This window comes from Bombina bombina, chromosome 1, assembly GCF_027579735.1.
Source record: "Bombina bombina isolate aBomBom1 chromosome 1, aBomBom1.pri, whole genome shotgun sequence".
Lineage (NCBI taxonomy): Eukaryota > Metazoa > Chordata > Amphibia > Anura > Bombinatoridae > Bombina > Bombina bombina.
In genome coordinates, this window is record NC_069499.1 from 2,265,945 (window position 1) to 2,287,633 (window position 21,689).

The 21,689-nt window shown below is 43.6% G+C and overlaps 1 protein-coding gene across 1 annotated transcript in view; it reads left to right on the forward strand.

The window, feature by feature from the left end:
- Positions 1-21,689, forward strand: part of ABCD4 (ATP binding cassette subfamily D member 4) — a 559,835-nt gene that overhangs the window by 167,789 nt on the left and 370,357 nt on the right. The window contains exon 3 of the mRNA XM_053696972.1: positions 14,022-14,147. Coding sequence (XP_053552947.1) covers positions 14,022-14,147 — 126 coding nt within the window. The remainder of the gene's footprint in view (positions 1-14,021; positions 14,148-21,689) is intronic.

The following is a 21,689-nucleotide window of genomic DNA, read 5'->3' on the forward strand; positions in this document are numbered from 1 at the left end:
GTGGGATATTCTCCTTCCCAACAGGAAGTTGCAAGAGGATCACCCACAGCAGAGCTGCTATATAGCTCCTCCCCTAACTGTCATATCCAGTCATTCTCTTGCAAGCCTCAACCAAGATGGAGGTCGTAAGAGGAGTGTGGTGTTTTATACTTAGTTTATTCTTCAATCAAAAGTTTGTTATTTTTAAATGGTGCCGGAGTGTACTGTTTATCTCAGGCAGTATTTAGAAGAAGAATCTGCCTGCGTTTTCTATGATCTTAGCAGAAGTAACTAAGATCCATGGCTGTTCTCACATATTCTGAGGAGTGAGGTAACTTCAGAGAGGGAATGGCGTGCAGGTTTTCCTGCAATAAGGTATGTGCAGTTAATATTTTTCTAGGGATGGAATTTGCTAGAAAATGCTGCTGATACCGAACTAATGTAAGTAAAGCCTTAAATGCAGTGATAGCGACTGGTATCAGGCTTATTAATAGAGATACATACTCTTATAAAAATGTAATATAAAACGTTTGCTGGCATCTTTAATCGTTTTTATATGTATTTGGTGATAAAACTTATTGGGGCCTAGTTTTTTTTCCACATGGCTGGCTTGAATTCTGCCTAGTAACAGTTTCCTTAGGCTTTCCACTGTTGTAATATGAGTGGGAGGGGCCTTTTTTAGTGCTTTTCTGTGCAGCTAAAAATACTGACATAGACATTCAGTTTCCCTCTGCATGATCCAGGACATCTCTGAAGGGCTTCAAAGTCGTTTTTGAGGGAGGTAAAAAACCACAGTAGAGCTGTGGCAGTTGTTGTGACTGTTTGGAAAACAAAAAAAAAAAACAAAAAAAAAAAAAAAGTTTTTGTCTTTTATTATTCAGTTTTGGGTATTAAGGGGTTAATCATCCATTTGCAAGTGGGTGCAATGCTCTGCTAACTTATTGCATACACTGTAAAAATTTTGTTAGTGTAACTGCCTTTTTTCACTGTTATTTCAAATTTTGACAAAATTTGTGTTTCTTAAAGGTGCAGTAATGTTTTTTATATTGCTTGTACTTTGTTTAAAGTGTTTTCCAAGCTTGCTAGTCTCATTGCTAGTCTGTTTAAACATGTCTGACACAGAGGAAACTACTTGTTCATTATGTTTGAAAGCCATGGTGGAGCCCCATAGGAGAATGTGTACTAAATGTATTGATTTCACCTTAAACAGTAAAGATCAGTCTTTGACTATAAAAGAAATATCACCAGAAGATTCTGACGAGGGGGAAGTTATGCCGACTAACTCTCCCCACGTGTCAGACCCTTCGCCTCCCGCTCAGGGGATGCACGCTAATATGGCGCCAATTACATCAGGGACGCCCATAGCGATTACTTTGCAGGACATGGCTGCAATCATGAATAATACCCTGTCAGAGGTATTAGCCAGATTGCCTGAATTAAGAGGCAAGCGCGATTGCTCTGGGGTTAGGAGAAATACAGAGCGCGCAGATGCTGTAAGGGCCATGTCTGATACTGCATCACAATATGCAGATCATGAGGACGGAGAGCTTCAGTCTGTGGGTGACATCTCTGATTCGGGGAAACCTGATTCAGAGATTTCTAATTTTAAATTTAAGCTTGAGAACCTCCGTGTGTTGCTTGGGGAGGTATTAGCTGCTCTGAATGACTGTAACACAGTTGCAGTACCAGAGAAATTGTCTAGGCTGGATAAATACTATGCGGTACCGGTGTGTACTGATGTTTTTCCTATACCTAAAAGGCTTACAGAAATTATTAGCAAGGAGTGGGATAGACCGGGGGTGCCTTTTTCCCCACCTCCTATATTTAGAAAAATGTTTCCAATAGACGCCACTACACGGGACTTATGGCAGACGGTCCCTAAGGTGGAGGGAGCAGTTTCTACTTTAGCAAAGCGTACTACTATCCCGGTTGAGGACAGTTGTGCTTTTTCAGATCCAATGGATAAAAAATTGGAGGATTACCTTAAGAAAATGTTTATTCAACAAGGTTTTATTTTACAGCCCCTTGCATGCATTGCGCCTGTCACGGCCGCGGCGGCATTCTGGTTTGAGGCCCTGGAAGAGGCCATCCATACAGCTCCATTGACTGAAATTATTGACAAGCTTAGAACACTTAAGCTAGCTAACTCATTTGTTTCTGATGCCATTGTTCATTTGACTAAACTAACGGCTAAGAATTCCGGATTCGCCATCCAAGCGCGTAGGGCGCTATGGCTTAAATCCAGGTCAGCTGACGTGACTTCGAAGTCTAAATTACTCAACATTCCTTTCAAGGGGCAGACCTTATTCGGGCCTGGTTTGAAGGAAATTATTGCTGACATTACTGGAGGTAAGGGTCACACTCTTCCTCAGGACAGGGCCAAAGCAAAGGCCAAACAGTCTAATTTTCTTGCCTTTCGAAATTTCAAGGCAGGTGCAGCATCAACTTCCTCCGCTTCAAAACAAGAGGGAACTTTTGCTCAATCTAAGCAGGCCTGGAAACCTAACCAGTCCTGGAACAAAGGCAAGCAGGCCAGAAAGCCTGCTGCTGCCTCTAAGACAGCATTAAGGAACGGCCCCCTATCCGGCGACGGATCTAGTAGGGGGCAGACTTTCTCTCTTCGCCCAGGCGTGGGCAAGAGATGTTCAGGATCCCTGGGCGTTGGAGATCATATCTCAGGGATATCTTCTGGACTTCAAAGCTTCCCCTCCACACGGGAGATTTCATCTTTCAAGGCTATCTACAAATCAGATAAAGAAAGAGGCATTCCTACGCTGTGTGCAAGACCTCCTAGTTATGGGAGTGATCCATCCAGTTCCGCGGACGGAAGAAGGACAGGGTTTTTATTCAAATCTGTTTGTGGTTCCCAAAAAAGAGGGAACCTTCAGACCAATTTTGGATCTAAAGATCTTAAACAAATTCCTCAGAGTTCCATCTTTCAAAATGGAAACTATTCGGATTATCCTACCCATGATCCAAGAAGGTCAGTACATGACCACAGTGGACTTAAAGGATGCCTACCTTCACATACCGATTCACAAAGATCATCATCGGTTTCTAAGGTTTGCCTTTCTAGACAGGCATTACCAATTTGTAGCTCTTCCCTTCGGGTTGGCTACAGCCCCGAGAATCTTTACAAAGTTTCTGGGCTCACTTCTGGCGGTTCTAAGACCGCGAGGCATAGCGGTGGCTCCGTATCTAGACGACATCCTGATACAGGCGTCAAGCTTTCAAGTTGCCAAGTCTCATACAGAGATAGTTCTGGCATTTCTGAGGTCGCACGGGTGGAAAGTGAACGAGGAAAAGAGTTCTCTATCCCCACTCACAAGAGTCTCCTTCTTAGGGACTCTTATAGATTCTGTAGAAATGAAAATTTACCTGACGGAGTCCAGGTTATGAAAACTTCTAAATGCTTGCCGTGTTCTTCACTCCATTCCGCGCCCTTCGGTAGCTCAGTGTATGGAGGTAATCGGCTTAATGGTAGCGGCAATGGACATAGTGCCATTTGCGCGCCTTCATCTCAGACCGCTGCAATTATGCATGCTGAGTCAGTGGAATGGGGATTACACAGATTTGTCCCCTCTGCTAAATCTGGATCAAGAGACCAGAGATTCTCTTCTCTGGTGGTTGTCTCGGGTACACCTGTCCAAGGGTATGACCTTTCGCAGGCCAGATTGGACAATTGTAACAACAGATGCCAGCCTTCTAGGTTGGGGTGCAGTCTGGAATTCCCTGAAGGCACAGGGATCGTGGACTCAGGAGGAGAAACTCCTTCCAATAAATATTCTGGAGTTAAGAGCGATATTCAATGCTCTTCTGGCTTGGCCTCAGTTAGCAACACTGAGGTTCATCAGATTTCAGTCGGACAACATCACGACTGTGGCTTACATCAACCATCAAGGGGGAACCAGGAGTTCCCTAGCGATGTTAGAAGTCTCAAAAATAATTTGCTGGGCAGAGTACCACTCTTGCCACCTGTCAACAATCCATATCCCAGGCGTGGAGAACTGGGAGGCGGATTTCTTTCATGTAATTAGCAAGAGTCCATGAGCTAGTGACGTATGGGATATACATTCCTACCAGGAGGGGCAAAGTTTCCCAAACCTCAAAATGCCTATAAATACAGCCCTCACCACACCCACAATTCAGTTTTTACAAACTTTGCCTCCGATGGAGGTGGTGAAGTAAGTTTGTGCTAGATTCTACGTTGATATGCGCTCCGCAGCAAGTTGGAGCCCGGTTTTCCTCTCAGCGTGCAGTGAATGTCAGAGGGATGTGAGGAGAGTATTGCCTATTTGAATGCAGTGATCTCCTTCTACGGGGTCTATTTCATAGGTTCTCTGTTATCGGTCGTAGAGATTCATCTCTTACCTCCCTTTTCAGATCGACGATATACTCTTATATATACCATTACCTCTGCTGATTCTCTTTTCAGTACTGGTTTGGCTTTCTACAAACATGTAGATGAGTGTCCTGGGGTAAGTAAATCTTATTTTCTGTGACACTCTAAGCTATGGTTGGGCACTTTGTTTATAAAGTTCTAAATATATGTATTCAAACATTTATTTGCCTTGACTCAGAATGTTCAACTTTCCTTATTTTCAGACAGTCAGTTTCATATTTGGGATAATGCATTTGATTTAATCATTTTTTCTTACCTTCAAAAATTTGACTTTTTTCCCTGTGGGCTGTTAGGCTCGCGGGGGCTGAAAATGCTTCATTTTATTGCGTCATTCTTGGCGCGGACTTTTTTGGCGAAAAAATTATTTTCCGTTTCCGGCGTCATACATGTCGCCGGAAGTTGCGTCATTTTTTGACGTTATTTTGCGCCAAAAATGTCGGCGTTCCGGATGTGGCGTCATTTTGGCGCCAAAAAGCATTTAGGCGCCAAATAATGTGGGCGTCTTATTGGCGCTAAAAAATATGGGCGTCGCTTTTTGTCTCCACATTATTTAAGTCTCATTTTTCATTGCTTCTGGTTGCTAGAAGCTTGTTTTTTGGCATTTTTTCTCATTCCTGAAACTGTCATTTATGGAATTTGATCAATTTTGCTTTATATATGTTGTTTTTTCTCTTACATATTGCAAGATGTCTCACGTTGCATCTGAGTCAGAAGATACTACAGGAAAATCGCTGTCTAGTGCTGGATCTACCAAAGCTAAGTGTATCTGCTGTAAACTTTTGGTAGCTATTCCTCCAGCTGTTGTTTGTATTGATTGTCATGACAAACTTGTTAAAGCAGATAATATTTCCTTTTGTAAAGTACCATTGCCTGTTGCAGTTCCTTCAACATCTAAGGTGCAGAATGTTCCTGATAACATAAGAGATTTTGTTTCTGAATCCATAAAGAAGGCTATGTCTGTTATTTCTCCTTCTAGTAAACGTAAAAAATCTTTTAAAACTTCTCTCCCTACAGATGAATTTTTAAATGAACATCATCATTCTGATTCTGATGACTCCTCTGGTTCAGAGGATTCTGTCTCAGAGGTTGATGCTGATAAATCTTCATATTTATTTAAAATGGAATTTATTCGTTCTTTACTTAAAGAAGTTCTAATTGCTTTAGAAATAGAGGATTCTGGTCCTCTTGATACTAATTCTAAACGTTTGGATAAGGTATTTAAATCTCCTGTGGTTATTCCAGAAGTTTTTCCTGTTCCTAATGCTATTTCTGCAGTAATTTCCAAAGAATGGGATAAATTGGGTAATTCATTTACTCCCTCTAAACGTTTTAAGCAATTATATCCTGTGCCGTCTGACAGATTAGAATTTTGGAACAAAATCCCTAAAGTTGATGGGGCTATTTCTACCCTTGCTAAACGTACTACTATTCCTACGTCAGATGGTACTTCGTTTAAGGATCCTTTAGATAGGAAAATTGAGTCCTTTCTAAGAAAAGCTTATCTGTGTTCAGGTAATCTTCTTAGACCTGCTATATCTTTGGCTGATGTTGCTGCAGCTTCAACTTTTTGGTTGGAAACCTTAGCGCAACAAGTAACACATCATGATTCTCATGATATTATTATTCTTCTTCAGCATGCTAATAATTTTATCTGTGATGCCATCTTTGATATTATCAGAGTTGATGTCAGGTTTATGTCTCTAGCTATTTTAGCTAGAAGAGCTTTATGGCTTAAGACTTGGAATGCTGATATGGCTTCTAAATCAACTCTACTTTCCATTTCTTTCCAGGGTAACAAATTATTTGGTTCTCAGTTGGATTCTATTATTTCAACTGTTACTGGTGGGAAAGGAACTTTTTTACCACAGGATAAAAAATCTAAGGGTAAAAACAGAGCTAATAATCGTTTTCGTTCCTTTCGTTTCAACAAAGAACAAAAACCTGATCCTTCATCCTCAGGAGCAGTTTCAGTTTGGAAACCATCTCCAATCTGGAATAAATCCAAGCCAGCCAGAAAGGCAAAGCCTGCTTCTAAGTCCACATGAAGGTGCGGCCCTCATTCCAGCTCAGCTGGTAGGGGGCAGGTTACGTTTTTTCAAAGAAATTTGGATCAATTCTGTTCACAATCTTTGGATTCAGAACATTGTTTCAGAAGGGTACAGAATTGGTTTCAAGATGAGACCTCCTGCAAAGAGATTTTTTCATTCCCGTGTCCCAGTAAATCCAGTAAAAGCTCAAGCATTTCTGAATTGTGTTTCAGATCTAGAGTTAACTGGAGTAATTATGCCAGTTCCAGTTCAGGAACAGGGGATGGGGTTTTATTCAAATCTCTTCATTGTACCAAAGAAGGAGAATTCCTTCAGACCAGTTCTGAATCTAAAAATATTGAATCGTTATGTAAGGATACCAACATTCAAGATGGTAACTGTAAGGACTATTTTGCCTTTTGTTCAGCAAGGGAATTATATGTCCACAATAGATTTACAGGATGCATATCTGCATATTCCGATTCATCCGGATCATTATCGGTTCCTGAGATTCTCTTTTCTGGACAAGCATTACCAGTTTGTGGCTCTGCCGTTTGGCCTTGCTACAGCTCCAAGAATTTTTACAAAGGTTCTCGGTGCCCTTCTGTCTGTAATCAGAGAACAGGGTATTGTGGTATTTCCTTATTTGGACGATATCTTGGTACTTGCTCAGTCTTTACATTTAGCAGAATTTCATACGAATCGACTTGTGTTGTTTCTTCAAGATCATGGTTGGAGGATCAATTTACCAAAAAGTTCATTGATTCCTCAGACAAGGGTAACCTTTCTGGGTTTCCAAATAGATTCAGTGTCCATGACTCTGTCTTTAACAGACAAGAGGCGTCTAAAACTGATGGCAGCTTGTCGAAACCTTCAGTCACAATCATTCCCTTCGGTAGCCTTATGCATGGAAATTCTAGGTCTTATGACTGCTGCATCGGACGCGATCCCCTTTGCTCGTTTTCACATGCGACCTCTTCAGCTTTGTATGCTGAATCAATGGTGCAAGGATTACACAAAGATATCTCAATTAATATCTTTAAAACCGATTGTTCGACACTCTCTAACGTGGTGGACAGATCACCATCGTTTAATTCAGGGGGCTTCTTTTGTGCTGTAATTTCAACAGATGCAAGTCTCACAGGTTGGGGAGCTGTGTGGGGATCTCTGACGGCACAAGGAGTTTGGGAATCTCAGGAGGTGAGATTACCGATCAATATTTTGGAACTCCGTGCAATTTTCAGAGCTCTTCAGTTTTGGCCTCTTCTGAAGAGAGAATCGTTCATTTGTTTTCAGACAGACAATGTCACAACTGTGGCATACATCAATCATCAAGGAGGAACTCACAGTCCTCTGGCTATGAAAGAAGTATCTCGAATTTTGGTTTGGGCGGAATCCAGCTCCTGTCTAATCTCTGCGGTTCATATCCCAGGTGTAGACAATTGGGAAGCGGATTATCTCAGTCGCCAAACGTTGCATCCGGGCGAATGGTCTCTTCACCCAGAGGTATTTCTTCAGATCATTCAAATGTGGGAACTTCCAGAAATAGATTTGATGGCGTCCCATCTAAACAAGAAACTTCCCAGGTATCTGTCCAGATCCCGGGATCCTCAGGCGGAGGCAGTGGATGCATTATCACTTCCTTGGAAGTATCATCCTGCCTATATCTTTCCGCCCCTAGTTCTTCTTCCAAGAGTAATCTCCAAGATTCTGAAAGAATGCTCGTTTGTTCTGCTGGTAGCTCCGGCATGGCCTCACAGGTTTTGGTATGCGGATCTTGTCCGGATGGCCTCTTGCCAACCGTGGACTCTTCCGTTAAGACCAGACCTTCTGTCACAAGGTCCTTTTTTCCATCAGGATCTGAAATCCTTAAATTTAAAGGTATGGAGATTGAACGCTTGATTCTTCGTCAAAGAGGTTTCTCTGACGCTGTGATTAATACTATGTTACAGGCTCGTAAATCTGTATCTAGAGAGATATATTATAGAGTCTGGAAGACTTATATTTCTTGGTGTATTTCTCATCATTTTTCTTGGCATTCTTTCAGAATTCCGAGAATTTTACAGTTTCTTCAGGATGGTTTAGATAAAGGTTTGTCCGCAAGTTCCTCTGCTCTTTCTGTTCTTTTTCACAGAAAGATTGCTATTCTTCCTGATATTCATTGTTTTGTACAAGCTTTGGTTCGTATAAAACCTGTCATTAAGTCAATTTCTCCTCCTTGGAGTTTGAATTTGGTTCTGGGGGCTCTTCAAGCTCCTCCGTTTGAACCTATGCATTCATTGGACATTAAATTACTTTCTTGTAAAGTTTTGTTCCTTTTGGCCATCTCTTCTGCCAGAAGAGTTTCTGAATTATCTGCTCTTTCTTGTGAGTCTCCTTTTCTGATTTTTCATCAGGATAAGGCGGTGTTGCGAACTTCTTTTGAATTTTTACCTAAAGTTGTGAATTCCAACAACATTAGTAGAGAAATTGTGGTTCCTTCATTATGTCCTAATCCTAAGAATTCTAAGGAGAAATCATTGCATTCTTTGGATGTTGTTAGAGCTTTGAAATATTATGTTGAAGCTACTAAATCTTTCAGAAAGACTTCTAGTCTATTTGTTATCTTTTCCGGTTCTAGAAAAGGCCAGAAAGCTTCTGCCTTTTCTTTGGCATCTTGGTTGAAATCTTTAATTCATCTTGCCTATGTTGAGTCGGGTAAAACTCCGCCTCAGAGAATTACAGCTCATTCTACTAGGTCAGTTTCTACTTCCTGGGCGTTTAGGAATGAAGCTTCGGTTGATCAGATTTGCAAAGCAGCAACTTGGTCCTCTTTGCATACTTTTACTAAATTCTACCATTTTGATGTATTTTCTTCTTCTGAAGCAGTTTTTGGTAGAAAAGTACTTCAGGCAGCGGTTTCAGTTTGAATCTTCTGCTTATGTTTTTCGTTAAACTTTATTTTGGGTGTGGATTATTTTCAGCAGGAATTGTCTGTCTTTATTTTATCCCTCCCTCTCTAGTGACTCTTGTGTGGAAAGATCCACATCTTGGGTAATCATTATCCCATACGTCACTAGCTCATGGACTCTTGCTAATTACATGAAAGAAAACATAATTTATGTAAGAACTTACCTGATAAATTCATTTCTTTCATATTAGCAAGAGTCCATGAGGCCCGCCCTTTTTTTGTGGTGGTTATGATTTTGTATAAAGCACAATTATTCCAATTCCTTATTTTATATGCTTTCGCACTTTTTTATCACCCCACTTCTTGGCTATTCGTTAAACTGAATTGTGGGTGTGGTGAGGGGTGTATTTATAGGCATTTTGAGGTTTGGGAAACTTTGCCCCTCCTGGTAGGAATGTATATCCCATACGTCACTAGCTCATGGACTCTTGCTAATATGAAAGAAATGAATTTATCAGGTAAGTTCTTACATAAATTATGTTTTTCTAAGTCGTCAGACTTTCCATCCGGGGGAGTGGGAACTCCATCCGGAGGTGTTTGCTCAGTTGATTCATCGTTGGGGCAAACCAGAGTTGGATCTCATGGCGTCTCGCCAGAACGCCAAGCTTCCTTGTTACGGATCCAGGTCCAGGGACCCAGAAGCGACGCTGATAGATGCGCTAGCAGCGCCTTGGTTCTTCAACCTGGCTTATGTGTTTCCACCGTTTCCTCTGCTCCCTCGACTGATTGCCAAAATCAAACAGGAGAGAGCATCGGTGATTCTGATAGCACCTGCGTTGCCACGCAGGACTTGGTATGCAGACCTAGTGGACATGTCATCCTTTCCACCATGGACTCTGCCTCTAAGACAGGACCTTCTGATACAAGGTCCTTTCAATCATCCAAATCTAATTTCTCTGAGACTGCATGGAGATTGAACGCTTGATTCTATCAAAGCGTGGCTTCTCCGAGTCAGTCATTGATACTTTAATACAGGCACGAAAGCCTGTTACCAGGAAAATCTACCACAAGATATGGAGTAAATATCTTTATTGGTGTGAATCCAAGACTTACTCATGGAGTAAAGTTAGGATTCCTAGAATATTGTCTTTTCTCCAAGAGGGCTTGGACAAAGGATTATCAGCTAGTTCCTTAAAGGTACAGATTTCTGCTCTGTCTATTCTTTTGCACAAGCAACTGGCAGAGGTTCCAGACGTCCAGGCATTTTGCCAGGCTTTGGTTAGATTTAAGCCTGTGTTTAAACCTGTTGCTCCCCCGTGGAGCTTAAACTTGGTTCTTAAGGTTCTTCAAGGAGTTCCGTTTGAACCCCTTCATTCCATTGATATTAAACTTTTATCTTGGAAAGTTCTGTTTTTGATGGCTATTTCCTCGGCTCGGAGAGTCTCTGAGCTATCTGCCTTACAATGTGATTCTCCCTATCTGATTTTTCATGCAGATAAGGTAGTTCTGCCTACCAAACCTGGGTTTTTACCTAAGGTGGTTTCTAACAAGAATATCAATCAAGAGATTGTTGTTCCATCGTTGTGCCCTAATCCTTCTTCAAAGAATGAAGTCTTTTACATAATCTGGACGTAGTCCGTGCCTTGAAGTTTTACTTACAAGCTACTAAGGATTTTCGTCAAACATCTTTCCTGTTTGTCGTTTACTCTGGACAGAGGAGAGGTCAAAAAGCTTCGGCAACCTCTCTTTCCTTTTGGCTTCGGAGCGTAATAAGCCTAGCCTATGAGACTGCTGGACAGCAGCCCCCTGAAAGGATTACAGCTCATTCTACTAGAGCTGTGGCTTCCACCTGGGCCTTCAAAAATGAGGCCTCTGTTGAACAGATATGCAAGGCTGCGACTTGGTCTTTGCTTCACACTTTTTCAAAATTTTACAAATTTTATACTTTTGCTTCTTCGGAGGCTGTGTTTGGGAGAAAGGTTCTTCAGGCAGTGGTTCCTTCCGCTTAATCCTGCCTTGTCCCTCCCATCATCCGTGTACTTTAGCTTTGGTATTGGTATCCCACAAGTAATGGATGATCCGTGGACTGGATACACTTAACAAGAGAAAACATAATTTATGCTTACCTGATAAATTTATTTCTCTTGTAGTGTATCCAGTCCACAGCCCGCCCTGTCCTTTTAAGGCAGGTCTAAATTTTAATTAAACTAGTCACCACTGCACCCTATGGTTTCTCCTTTCTCTGTTTGTTTTCGGTCGAATTACTGGATATGACAGTTAGGGGAGGAGCTATATAGCAGCTCTGCTGTGGGTGATCCTCTTGCAACTTCCTGTTGGGAAGGAGAATATCCCACAAGTAATGGATGATCCGTGGACTGGATACACTACAAGAGAAATAAATTTATCAGGTAAGCATAAATTATGTTTTTACTCATGCCGGTTATAGATTAATTTTATTTTTATATTTGTGCTAAGCACTATTTTTAATTTTGTTTCTCCTTTTCAGCAACACAAAATATAGAGATAAACAAATATATATACCGGTGTGTATATATACACAAATAAATATATATATATATATATATATATATATATATGCATGCACGTATATGCATAAACATCTATCCTTGTACAAACTCATGTATTTGCACACACATACATGCATGCACACACATGGATAGACTCATACCAATGTACACACATACACTCACAGAAAGAGGCACCTACATGCTCACACAAGTACTCACAGACAGAAGCACCTGCATGCTCACAGAGGTACTCAGACAGATGTGATTGCATGCTCACACAGGTACTCACAGAGACACCTGTATGCTCACACAGGTACTCACAGACAGAAGCACCTGCATGCTCACACAGGTACTCACAGACAGATGTGATTGCATGCTCACACAGGTACTCACAGACAGAGGCACCTGTATGCTCACACAGGTACTCACAGACAGAAGCACCTGCATGCTCACACAGGTACTCACAGACAGATGTGATTGCATGCTCACACAGGTACCCACAGACAGAGCTACCTGCATGCTAACACAGGTACCCACAGACAGAGCTACCTGCATGCTCACACAGGTACCCACAGACAGAGCTACCTGCATGCTCACACAGGTACTCACAGACAGATGTGATTGCATGCTCACACAGGTACTCACAGACAGAGGCACCTGTATGCTCACACAGGTACTCACAGACGGAGCTACCTGCATGCTCACACAGGTACTCACAGACAGAAGCACCTGCATGCTCACACAGGTACTCACAGACAGATGTGATTGCATGCTCACACAGGTACTCACAGACAGAAGCACCTGCGTGCTCACACAGGTACTCACAGACAGATGTGATTGCATGCTCACACAGGTACTCACAGACAGAGGCACCTGTATGCTCACACAGGTACTCACAGACAGAGCTACCTGCATGCTCACACAGGTACTCAGACAGAGCTACCTGCATGCTCACACAGGTACTCACAGACAGATGTGATTGCATGCTCACACAGGTACCCACAGACAGAGCTACCTGCATGCTCACACAGGTACCCACAGACAGAGCTACCTGCATGCTCACACAGGTACCCACAGACAGAGCTACCTGCATGCTCACACAGGTACCCACAGACAGAGCTACCTGCATGCTCACACAGGTACTCACAGACAGATGTGATTGCATGCTCACACAGGTACCCACAGACAGAGCTACCTGCATGCTCACACAGGTACCCACAGACAGAGCTACCTGCATGCTCACACAGGTACTCAGACAGAGCTACCTGCATGCTCACACAGGTACTCACAGACAGATGTGATTGCATGCTCACATAGGTACTCACAGGTACTCACAGACAGAGGCACCTGTATGCTCACACAGGTACTCACAGACAGAGCTACCTGCATGCTCACACAGGTACTCACAGACAGATGTGATTGCATGCTCACACAGGTACCCACAGACAGAGCTACCTGCATGCACGGATGAAGGCGTGAGCCGAAACGCGTCTGACCATTCCATTCACACAGGTACTCACAGACAAATGTTGACTGCATGCTCACACAGGTACTCACAGACAGAGCTACCTGCATGCTCACACAGGTACTCACAGACAGAGCTACCTGCATGCTCACACAAGTACTCACAGACAGAGCTACCTGCATGCTCACACACAAGTACTCACAGGCAGAGCTACCTGCATGCTCACACAGGTACTCACAGACAGAGGCAACTGCATGCTCACACAGGTACTCACAGACAGATGTGATTGCATGCTCACACAGGTACCCACAGACAGAGCTACCTGCATGCTCACACAGGTACCCACAGACAGATGTGATTGCATGCTCACACAGGTACTCACAGAGGCACCTGTATGCTCACACAGGTACCCACAGACAGAGCTACCTGCATGCTCACACAGGTACTCACAGACAGATGTGATTGCATGCTCACACAGGTACTCACAGACAGAGGCACCTGTATGCTCACACAGGTACTCACAGACAGAGCTACCTGCATGCTCACACAGGTACTCAGACAAATGTTGACTGCATGCTCACACAGGTACTCACAGACAGAGGCACCTGCATGCTCACACAGGTACTCACAGACAGAGGCAACTGCATGCTCACCACACACCACTACTTACATTAGTGTTTAGACTGGACGTGGTCTTCACAGGCTGTGATTGTGTCACATTTGTTTGCAGCACTGGCTGGATGGGTCCTGTCTCTATCTTTGGATATTTTCTTGTTGGATCGTTTCTGAATAAGGTGCTGATGAGTCCCATTGTGCCAACACTTGTACAACAGGAGAAACTAGAAGGCGATTTCAGGTAAATGAGAAATAAGTGGCAGAGAAATGAGCATGACATGAAGAACTGAGCTGGTACTTATATCTCTTGAAGAATTCCTGTGCCACATATGTGTTTCTTTGTATACTTATAAAGTCATGTAAAAACCACTGTGTGTGTGCGTTTTGTTTGTGTATATAGCTCTGTGTCACTTGGGGTGTGTGTGTATATATAGCCCTGTGTCACTTGGTGTGTGTGTGTATATATAGCCCTGTGTCACTTGGTGTGTGTGTGTATATATAGCCCTGTGTCACTTGGTGTGTGAGTGTATATATAGCCCTGTGTCACTTGGTGTGTGTGTGTATATATAGCCCTGTATCACTTGGTGTGTGTGTGTGTATATAGCTCTGTGTCACTTGGGGTGTGTGTGTATATATAGCCCTGTGTCACTTGGTGTGTGTGTGTATATATAGCCCTGTGTCACTTGGTGTGTGTGTGTGTATATATAGCCCTGTGTCACTTGGTGTGTGAGTGTATATATAGCCCTGTGTCACTTGGTGTGTGTGTGTATATATAGCCCTGTGTCACTTGGTGTGTGAGTGTATATATAGCCCTGTGTAACTTGGTGTGTGTGTGTGTGTATATATAGCCCTGTGTCACTTGGTGTGTGTATATATAGCCCTGTGTCACTTGGTGTGTGTGTATATATAGCCCTGTGTCACTTGGTGTGTGTGTATATATAGCCCTGTGTCACTTGGTGTGTGTGTATATATAGCCCTGTGTAACTTGGTGTGTGTGTGTGTATATATAGCCCTGTGTCACTTGGTGTGTGTATATATAGCCCTGTGTCACTTGGTGTGTGTGTATATATAGCCCTGTGTCACTTGGTGTGTGTGTATATATAGCCCTGTGTCACTTGGTGTGTGTGTGTATATATAGCCCTGTATCACTTGGTGTGTGTGTGTATATATAGCCCTGTGTCACTTGGTGTGTGTGTATATATAGCCCTGTGTCACTTGGTGTGTGTGTGTATATATAGCCCTGTGTCACTTGGTGTGTGTGTGTATAGCCCTGTATCACTTGGTGTGTGTGTGTGTATATATAGCCCTGTATCACTTGGTGTGTGTGTGTGTGTATAGCCCTGTATCACTTGGTGTGTGTGTGTATATAGCCCTGTGTCACTTGGTGTGTGTGTGTGTATAGCCCTGTATCACTTGGTGTGTGTGTGTATATAGCCCTGTATCACTTGGTGTGTGTGTGTATATAGCCCTGTGTCACTTGGTGTGTGTGTGTATATAGCCCTTTGTCACTTGGTGTGTGTGTGTATATAGCCCTGTGTCACTTGGTGTGTGTGTGTATATAGCCCTGTGTCACTTGGTGTGTGTGTGTGTATAGCCCTGTATCACTTGGTGTGTGTGTGTATATAGCCCTGTGTCACTTGGTGTGTGTGTGTGTATAGCCCTGTATCACTTGGTGTGTGTGTGTATATAGCCCTGTATCACTTGGTGTGTGTGTGTATATAGCCCTGTGTCACTTGGTGTGTGTGTGTATATAGCCCTTTGTCACTTGGTGTGTGTGTGTATATAGCCCTTTGTCACTTGGTGTGTGTGTGTATATAGCCCTGTGTCACTTGGTGTGTGTGTGTATAGCCCTGTGTCACTTGGTGTGTGTGTATATAGCCCTGTATCACTTGGTGTGTGTGTATATAGCCCTGTGTCACTTGGTGTGTGTGTATATAGCCCTGTATCACTTGGTGTGTGTGTATATAGCCCTGTGTCACTTGGTGTGTGTGTGTATATAGCCCTGTGTCACTTGGTGTGTGTGTGTATAGCCCTGTGTCACTTGGTGTGTGTGTATATAGCCCTGTGTCACTTGGTGTGTGTGTGTATATATAGCCCTGTGTCACTTGGTGTGTGTGTGTGTATAGCCCTGTATCACTTGGTGTGTGTGTGTATATAGCCCTGTATCACTTGGTGTGTGTGTATATAGCCCTGTATCACTTGGTGTGTGTGTGTATATAGCCCTGTGTCACTTGGTGTGTGTGTGTATATAGCCCTGTGTCACTTGGTGTGTGTGTGTGTATATAGCCCTGTGTCACTTGGTGTGTGTGTGTATATATAGCCCTGTATCACTTGGTGTGTGTGTATATAGCCCTGTGTCACTTGGTGTGTGTGTGTGTATATAGCCCTGTGTCACTTGGTGTGTGTGTATATAGCCCTGTATCACTTGGTGTGTGTGTATATAACCCTGTGTCACTTGGTGTGTGTGTATATATAGCCCTTTGTCACTTGGTGTGTGTGTGTATATAGCCCTGTGTCACTTGGTGTGTGTGTGTATATAGCCCTGTGTCACTTGGTGTGTGTGTGTGTATATAGCCCTGTGTCACTTGGTGTGTGTGTATATAGCCCTGTATCACTTGGTGTGTGTGTGTATATAGCCCTGTGTCACTTGGTGTGTGTGTATATATAGCCCTGTGTCACTTGGTGTGTGTATATATAGCCCTGTGTCACTTGGTGTGTGTATATATAGCCCTGTGTCACTTGGTGTGTGTGTGTGTATATAGCCCTGTGTCACTTGGTGTGTGTGTGTATAGCCCTGTGTCACTTGGTGTGTGTGTGTATATAGCCCTGTGTCACTTGGTGTGTGTGTGTATATATAGCCCTGTGTCACTTGGTGTGTGTATATATAGCCCTGTGTCACTTGGTGTGTGTGTGTATATAGCCCTGTGTCACTTGGTGTGTGTGTGTATATATAGCCCTGTGTCACTTGGTGTGTGTGTGTGTATATATAGCCCTGTGTCACTTGGTGTGTGTGTATATATAGCCCTGTGTCACTTGGTGTGTGTGTGTGTATATATAGCCCTGTGTCACTTGGTGTGTGTGTGTATATAGCCCTGTGTCACTTGCTGTGTGTGTGTGTATATATAGCCTTGTGTCACTTGGTGTGTGTGTATATAGCCCTATGTCACTTGGTGTGTGTGTGTATATATAGCCCTGTGTCACTTGGTGTGTGTGTGTATATATAGCCCTGTGTCACTTGGTGTGTGTGTGTATATATAGCCCTGTGTCACTTGGTGTGTGTGTGTGTATATAGCCCTGTGTCACTTGGTGTGTGTGTGTGTATATATAGCCCTGTGTCACTTGGTGTGTGTGTGTATAGCCCTGTGTCACTTGGTGTGTGTGTGTGTATATAGCCCTGTGTCACTTGGTGTGTGTGTGTATATAGCCCTGTGTCACTTGGTGTGTGTGTGTATAGCCCTGTGTCACTTGGTGTGTGTGTGTGTATATAGCCCTGTGTCACTTGGTGTGTGTATATATAGCCCTGTGTCACTTGGTGTGTGTGTGTATAGCCCTGTGTCACTTGGTGTGTGTGTGTGTATATAGCCCTGTGTCACTTGGTGTGTGTATATATAGCCCTGTGTCACTTGGTGTGTGTGTGTATATAGCCCTGTGTCACTTGGTGTGTGTGTGTGTATATAGCCCTGTGTCACTTGGTGTGTGTGTGTATATAGCCCTGTGTCACTTGGTGTGTGTGTGTGTGTATATATAGCCCTGTGTCACTTGGTGTGTGTGTGTATAGCCCTGTGTCACTTGGTGTGTGTGTGTATAGCCCTGTGTCACTTGGTGTGTGTGTGTGTATATAGCCCTGTGTCACTTGGTGTGTGTGTGTATATAGCCCTGTGTCACTTGGTGTGTGTGTGTATATATAGCCCTGTGTCACTTGGTGTGTGTGTGTATATAGCCCTGTGTCACTTGGTGTGTGTGTGTGTATATATAGCCCTGTGTCACTTGGTGTGTGTGTGTATATAGCCCTGTGTCACTTGGTGTGTGTGTGTGTATATAGCCCTGTGTCACTTGGTGTGTGTGTGTATATATAGCCCTGTGTCACTTGGTGTGTGTGTATATAGCCCTGTATCACTTGGTGTGTGTGTGTATATATAGCCCTGTGTCACTTGGTGTGTGTGTGTGTATATAGCCCTGTGTCACTTGGTGTGTGTGTGTATATAGCCCTGTGTCACTTGGTGTGTGTGTGTATATATAGCCCTGTGTCACTTGGTGTGTGTGTGTATATAGCCCTGTGTCACTTGGTGTGTGTGTATATAGCCCTGTGTCACTTGGTGTGTGTGTGTATATAGCCCTGTGTCACTTGGTGTGTGTGTGTGTATATATAGCCCTGTGTCACTTGGTGTGTGTGTATATATAGCCCTGTGTCACTTGGTGTGTGTGTGTATATAGCCCTGTGTCACTTGGTGTGTGTGTGTATATAGCCCTGTGTCACTTGGTGTGTGTGTGTGTATATAGCCCTGTGTCACTTGGTGTGTGTGTGTATATATAGCCCTGTGTCACTTGGTGTGTGTGTGTATATATAGCCCTGTGTCACTTGGTGTGTGTGTGTGTATATAGCCCTGTGTCACTTGGTGTGTGTGTGTGTATATAGCCCTGTGTCACTTGGTGTGTGTGTGTGTATATATAGCCCTGTGTCACTTGGTGTGTGTGTGTATATAGCCCTGTGTCACTTGGTGTGTGTGTGTGTATATAGCCCTGTGTCACTTGGTGTGTGTGTGTATATATAGCCCTGTGTCACTTGGTGTGTGTGTGTGTATATAGCCCTGTGTCACTTGGTGTGTGTGTGTGTATATAGCCCTGTGTCACTTGGTGTGTGTGTGTGTATATAGCCCTGTGTCACTTGGTGTGTGTGTGTATATATAGCCCTGTGTCACTTGGTGTGTGTGTGTGTATATAGCCCTGTGTAACTTGGTGTGTGTGTGTGTATATAGCCCTGTGTCACTTGGTGTGTGTGTGTATATAGCCCTGTGTCACTTGGTGTGTGTGTGTGTATATAGCCCTGTGTCACTTGGTGTGTGTGTGTGTGTATAGCCCTGTGTCACTTGGTGTGTGTGTGTATATAGCCCTGTGTCACTTGGTGTGTGTGTGTGTATATAGCCCTGTGTCACTTGGTGTGTGTGTATATAGCCCTGTGTCACTTGGTGTGTGTATATATAGCCCTGTGTCACTTGGTGTGTGTGTGTGTATATATAGCCCTGTGTCACTTGGTGTGTGTGTGTATATAGCCCTGTGTCACTTGGTGTGTGTGTGTATATAGCCCTGTGTCACTTGGTGTGTGTGTATATATAGCCCTGTGTCACTTGGTGTGTGTGTATATAGCCCTGTGTCACTTGGTGTGTGTGTGTATATAGCCCTGTATCACTTGGTGTGTGTGTATATATAGCCCTGTGTCACTTGGTGTGTGTGTATATAGCCCTGTGTCACTTGGTGTGTGTGTGTGTATATATAGCCCTGTGTCACTTGGTGTGTGAGTGTATATATAGCCCTGTGTCACTTGGTGTGTGTGTGTGTATATAGCCCTGTGTCACTTGGTGTGTGTGTGTATATAGCCCTGTGTCACTTGGTGGTGTGTGTGTATATAAGCCCTGTGTCACTTGGTGTGTGTGTGTATATATAGCCCTGTGTCACTTGGTGTGTGTGTGTATATAGCCCTGTGTCACTTGGTGTGTGTGTGTATATAGCCCTGTGTCACTTGTGTGTGTGTATATAGCCCTGTGTCACTTGGTGTGTGTGTATATAGCCCTGTGTCACTTGGTGTGTGTGTGTATATATAGCCCTGTGTCACTTGGTGTGTGTGTATATAGCCCTGTGTCACTTGGTGTGTGTGTATATAGCCCTGTGTCACTTGGTGTGTGTGTGTATATATAGCCCTGTGTCACTTGGTGTGTGTGTATATATTAGCCCTGTGTCACTTGGTGTGTGTGTAAGCCTTGTGTCCTGGTGTGTGTATAGTAGCCCTGTGTCACTTGGTGTGTGTGTATATATAGCCTGTGTCACTTGGTGTGTGTATATAGCCCTGTGTCACTTGGTGTGTGTGTATATAGCCCTGTGTCACTTGGTGTGTGTGTGTATATATAGCCCTGTGTCACTTGGTGTGTGTGTGTATATATAGCCCTGTGTCACTTGGTGTGTGTGTGTATATAGCCCTGTGTCACTTGGTGTGTGTGTATATAGCCCTGTGTCACTTGGTGTGTGTGTGTATATAGCCCTGTGTCACTTGGTGTGTGTGTGTATATAGCCCTGTGTCACTTGGTGTGTGTGTGTGTGTATATAGCCCTGTGTCACTTGGTGTGTGTGTGTGTATATATAGCCCTGTGTCACTTGGTGTGTGTGTATATATAGCCCTGTGTCACTTGGTGTGTGTGTGTATATATAGCCCTGTGTCACTTGGTGTGTGTGTGTGTATATAGCCCTGTGTCACTTGGTGTGTGTGTATATATAGCCCTGTGTCACTTGGTGTGTGTGTGTATATAGCCCTGTGTCACTTGGTGTGTGTGTATATATAGCCCTGTGTCACTTGGTGTGTGTGTGTATATAGCCCTGTGTCACTTGGTGTGTGTGTATATATAGCCCTGTGTCACTTGGTGTGTGTGTATATATAGCCCTGTGTCACTTGGTGTGTGTGTATATATAGCCCTGTGTCACTTGGTGTGTGTGTGTGTATATATAGCCCTGTGTCACTTGGTGTGTGTGTGTGTGATATATAGCCCTGTGTCACTTGGTGTGTGTGTATATATAGCCCTGTGTCACTTGGTGTGTGTGTGTGTACATATAGCCCTGTGTCACTTGGTGTGTGTGTGTATATATAGCCCTGTGTCACTTGGTGTGTGTGTGTATATAGCCCTGTGTCACTTGGTGTGTGTGTGTATATAGCCCTGTGTCACTTGGTGTGTGTGTATATATAGCCCTGTGTCACTTGGTGTGTGTGTGTATATAGCCCTGTGTCACTTGGTGTGTGTGTGTATATAGCCCTGTGTCACTTGGTGTGTGTGTGTATATATAGCCCTGTGTCACTTGGGTGTGTGTGTGTGTGTGTATATAGCCCTGTGTCACTTGGTGTGTGTGTGTGTATATAGCCCTGTGTCACTTGGTGTGTGTGTATATAGCCCTGTGTCACTTGGTGTGTGTGTGTGTATATAGCCCTGTGTCACTTGGTGTGTGTGTGTGTGTGTATATAGCCCTGTGTCACTTGGTGTGTGTGTATATATAGCCCTGTGTCACTTGGTGTGTGTGTGTATATAGCCCTGTGTCACTTGGTGTGTGTGTATATATAGCCCTGTGTCACTTGGTGTGTGTGTGTATATAGCCCTGTGTCACTTGGTGTGTGTGTGTGTATATAGCCCTGTGTCACTTGGTGTGTGTGTGTATATAGCCCTGTGTCACTTGGTGTGTGTGTGTATATATAGCCCTGTGTCACTTGGTGTGTGTGTGTGTGTATATAGCCCTGTGTCACTTGGTGTGTGTGTATATATAGCCCTGTGTCACTTGGTGTGTGTGTATATAGCCCTGTGTCACTTGGTGTGTGTGTGTATATATAGCCCTGTGTCACTTGGTGTGTGTGTATATAGCCCTGTGTCACTTGGTGTGTGTGTGTATATAGCCCTGTGTCACTTGGTGTGTGTGTGTATATATAGCCCTGTGTCACTTGGTGTGTGTGTGTATATATAGCCCTGTGTCACTTGGTGTGTGTGTGTATATAGCCCTGTGTCACTTGGTGTGTGTGTGTGTATATAGCCCT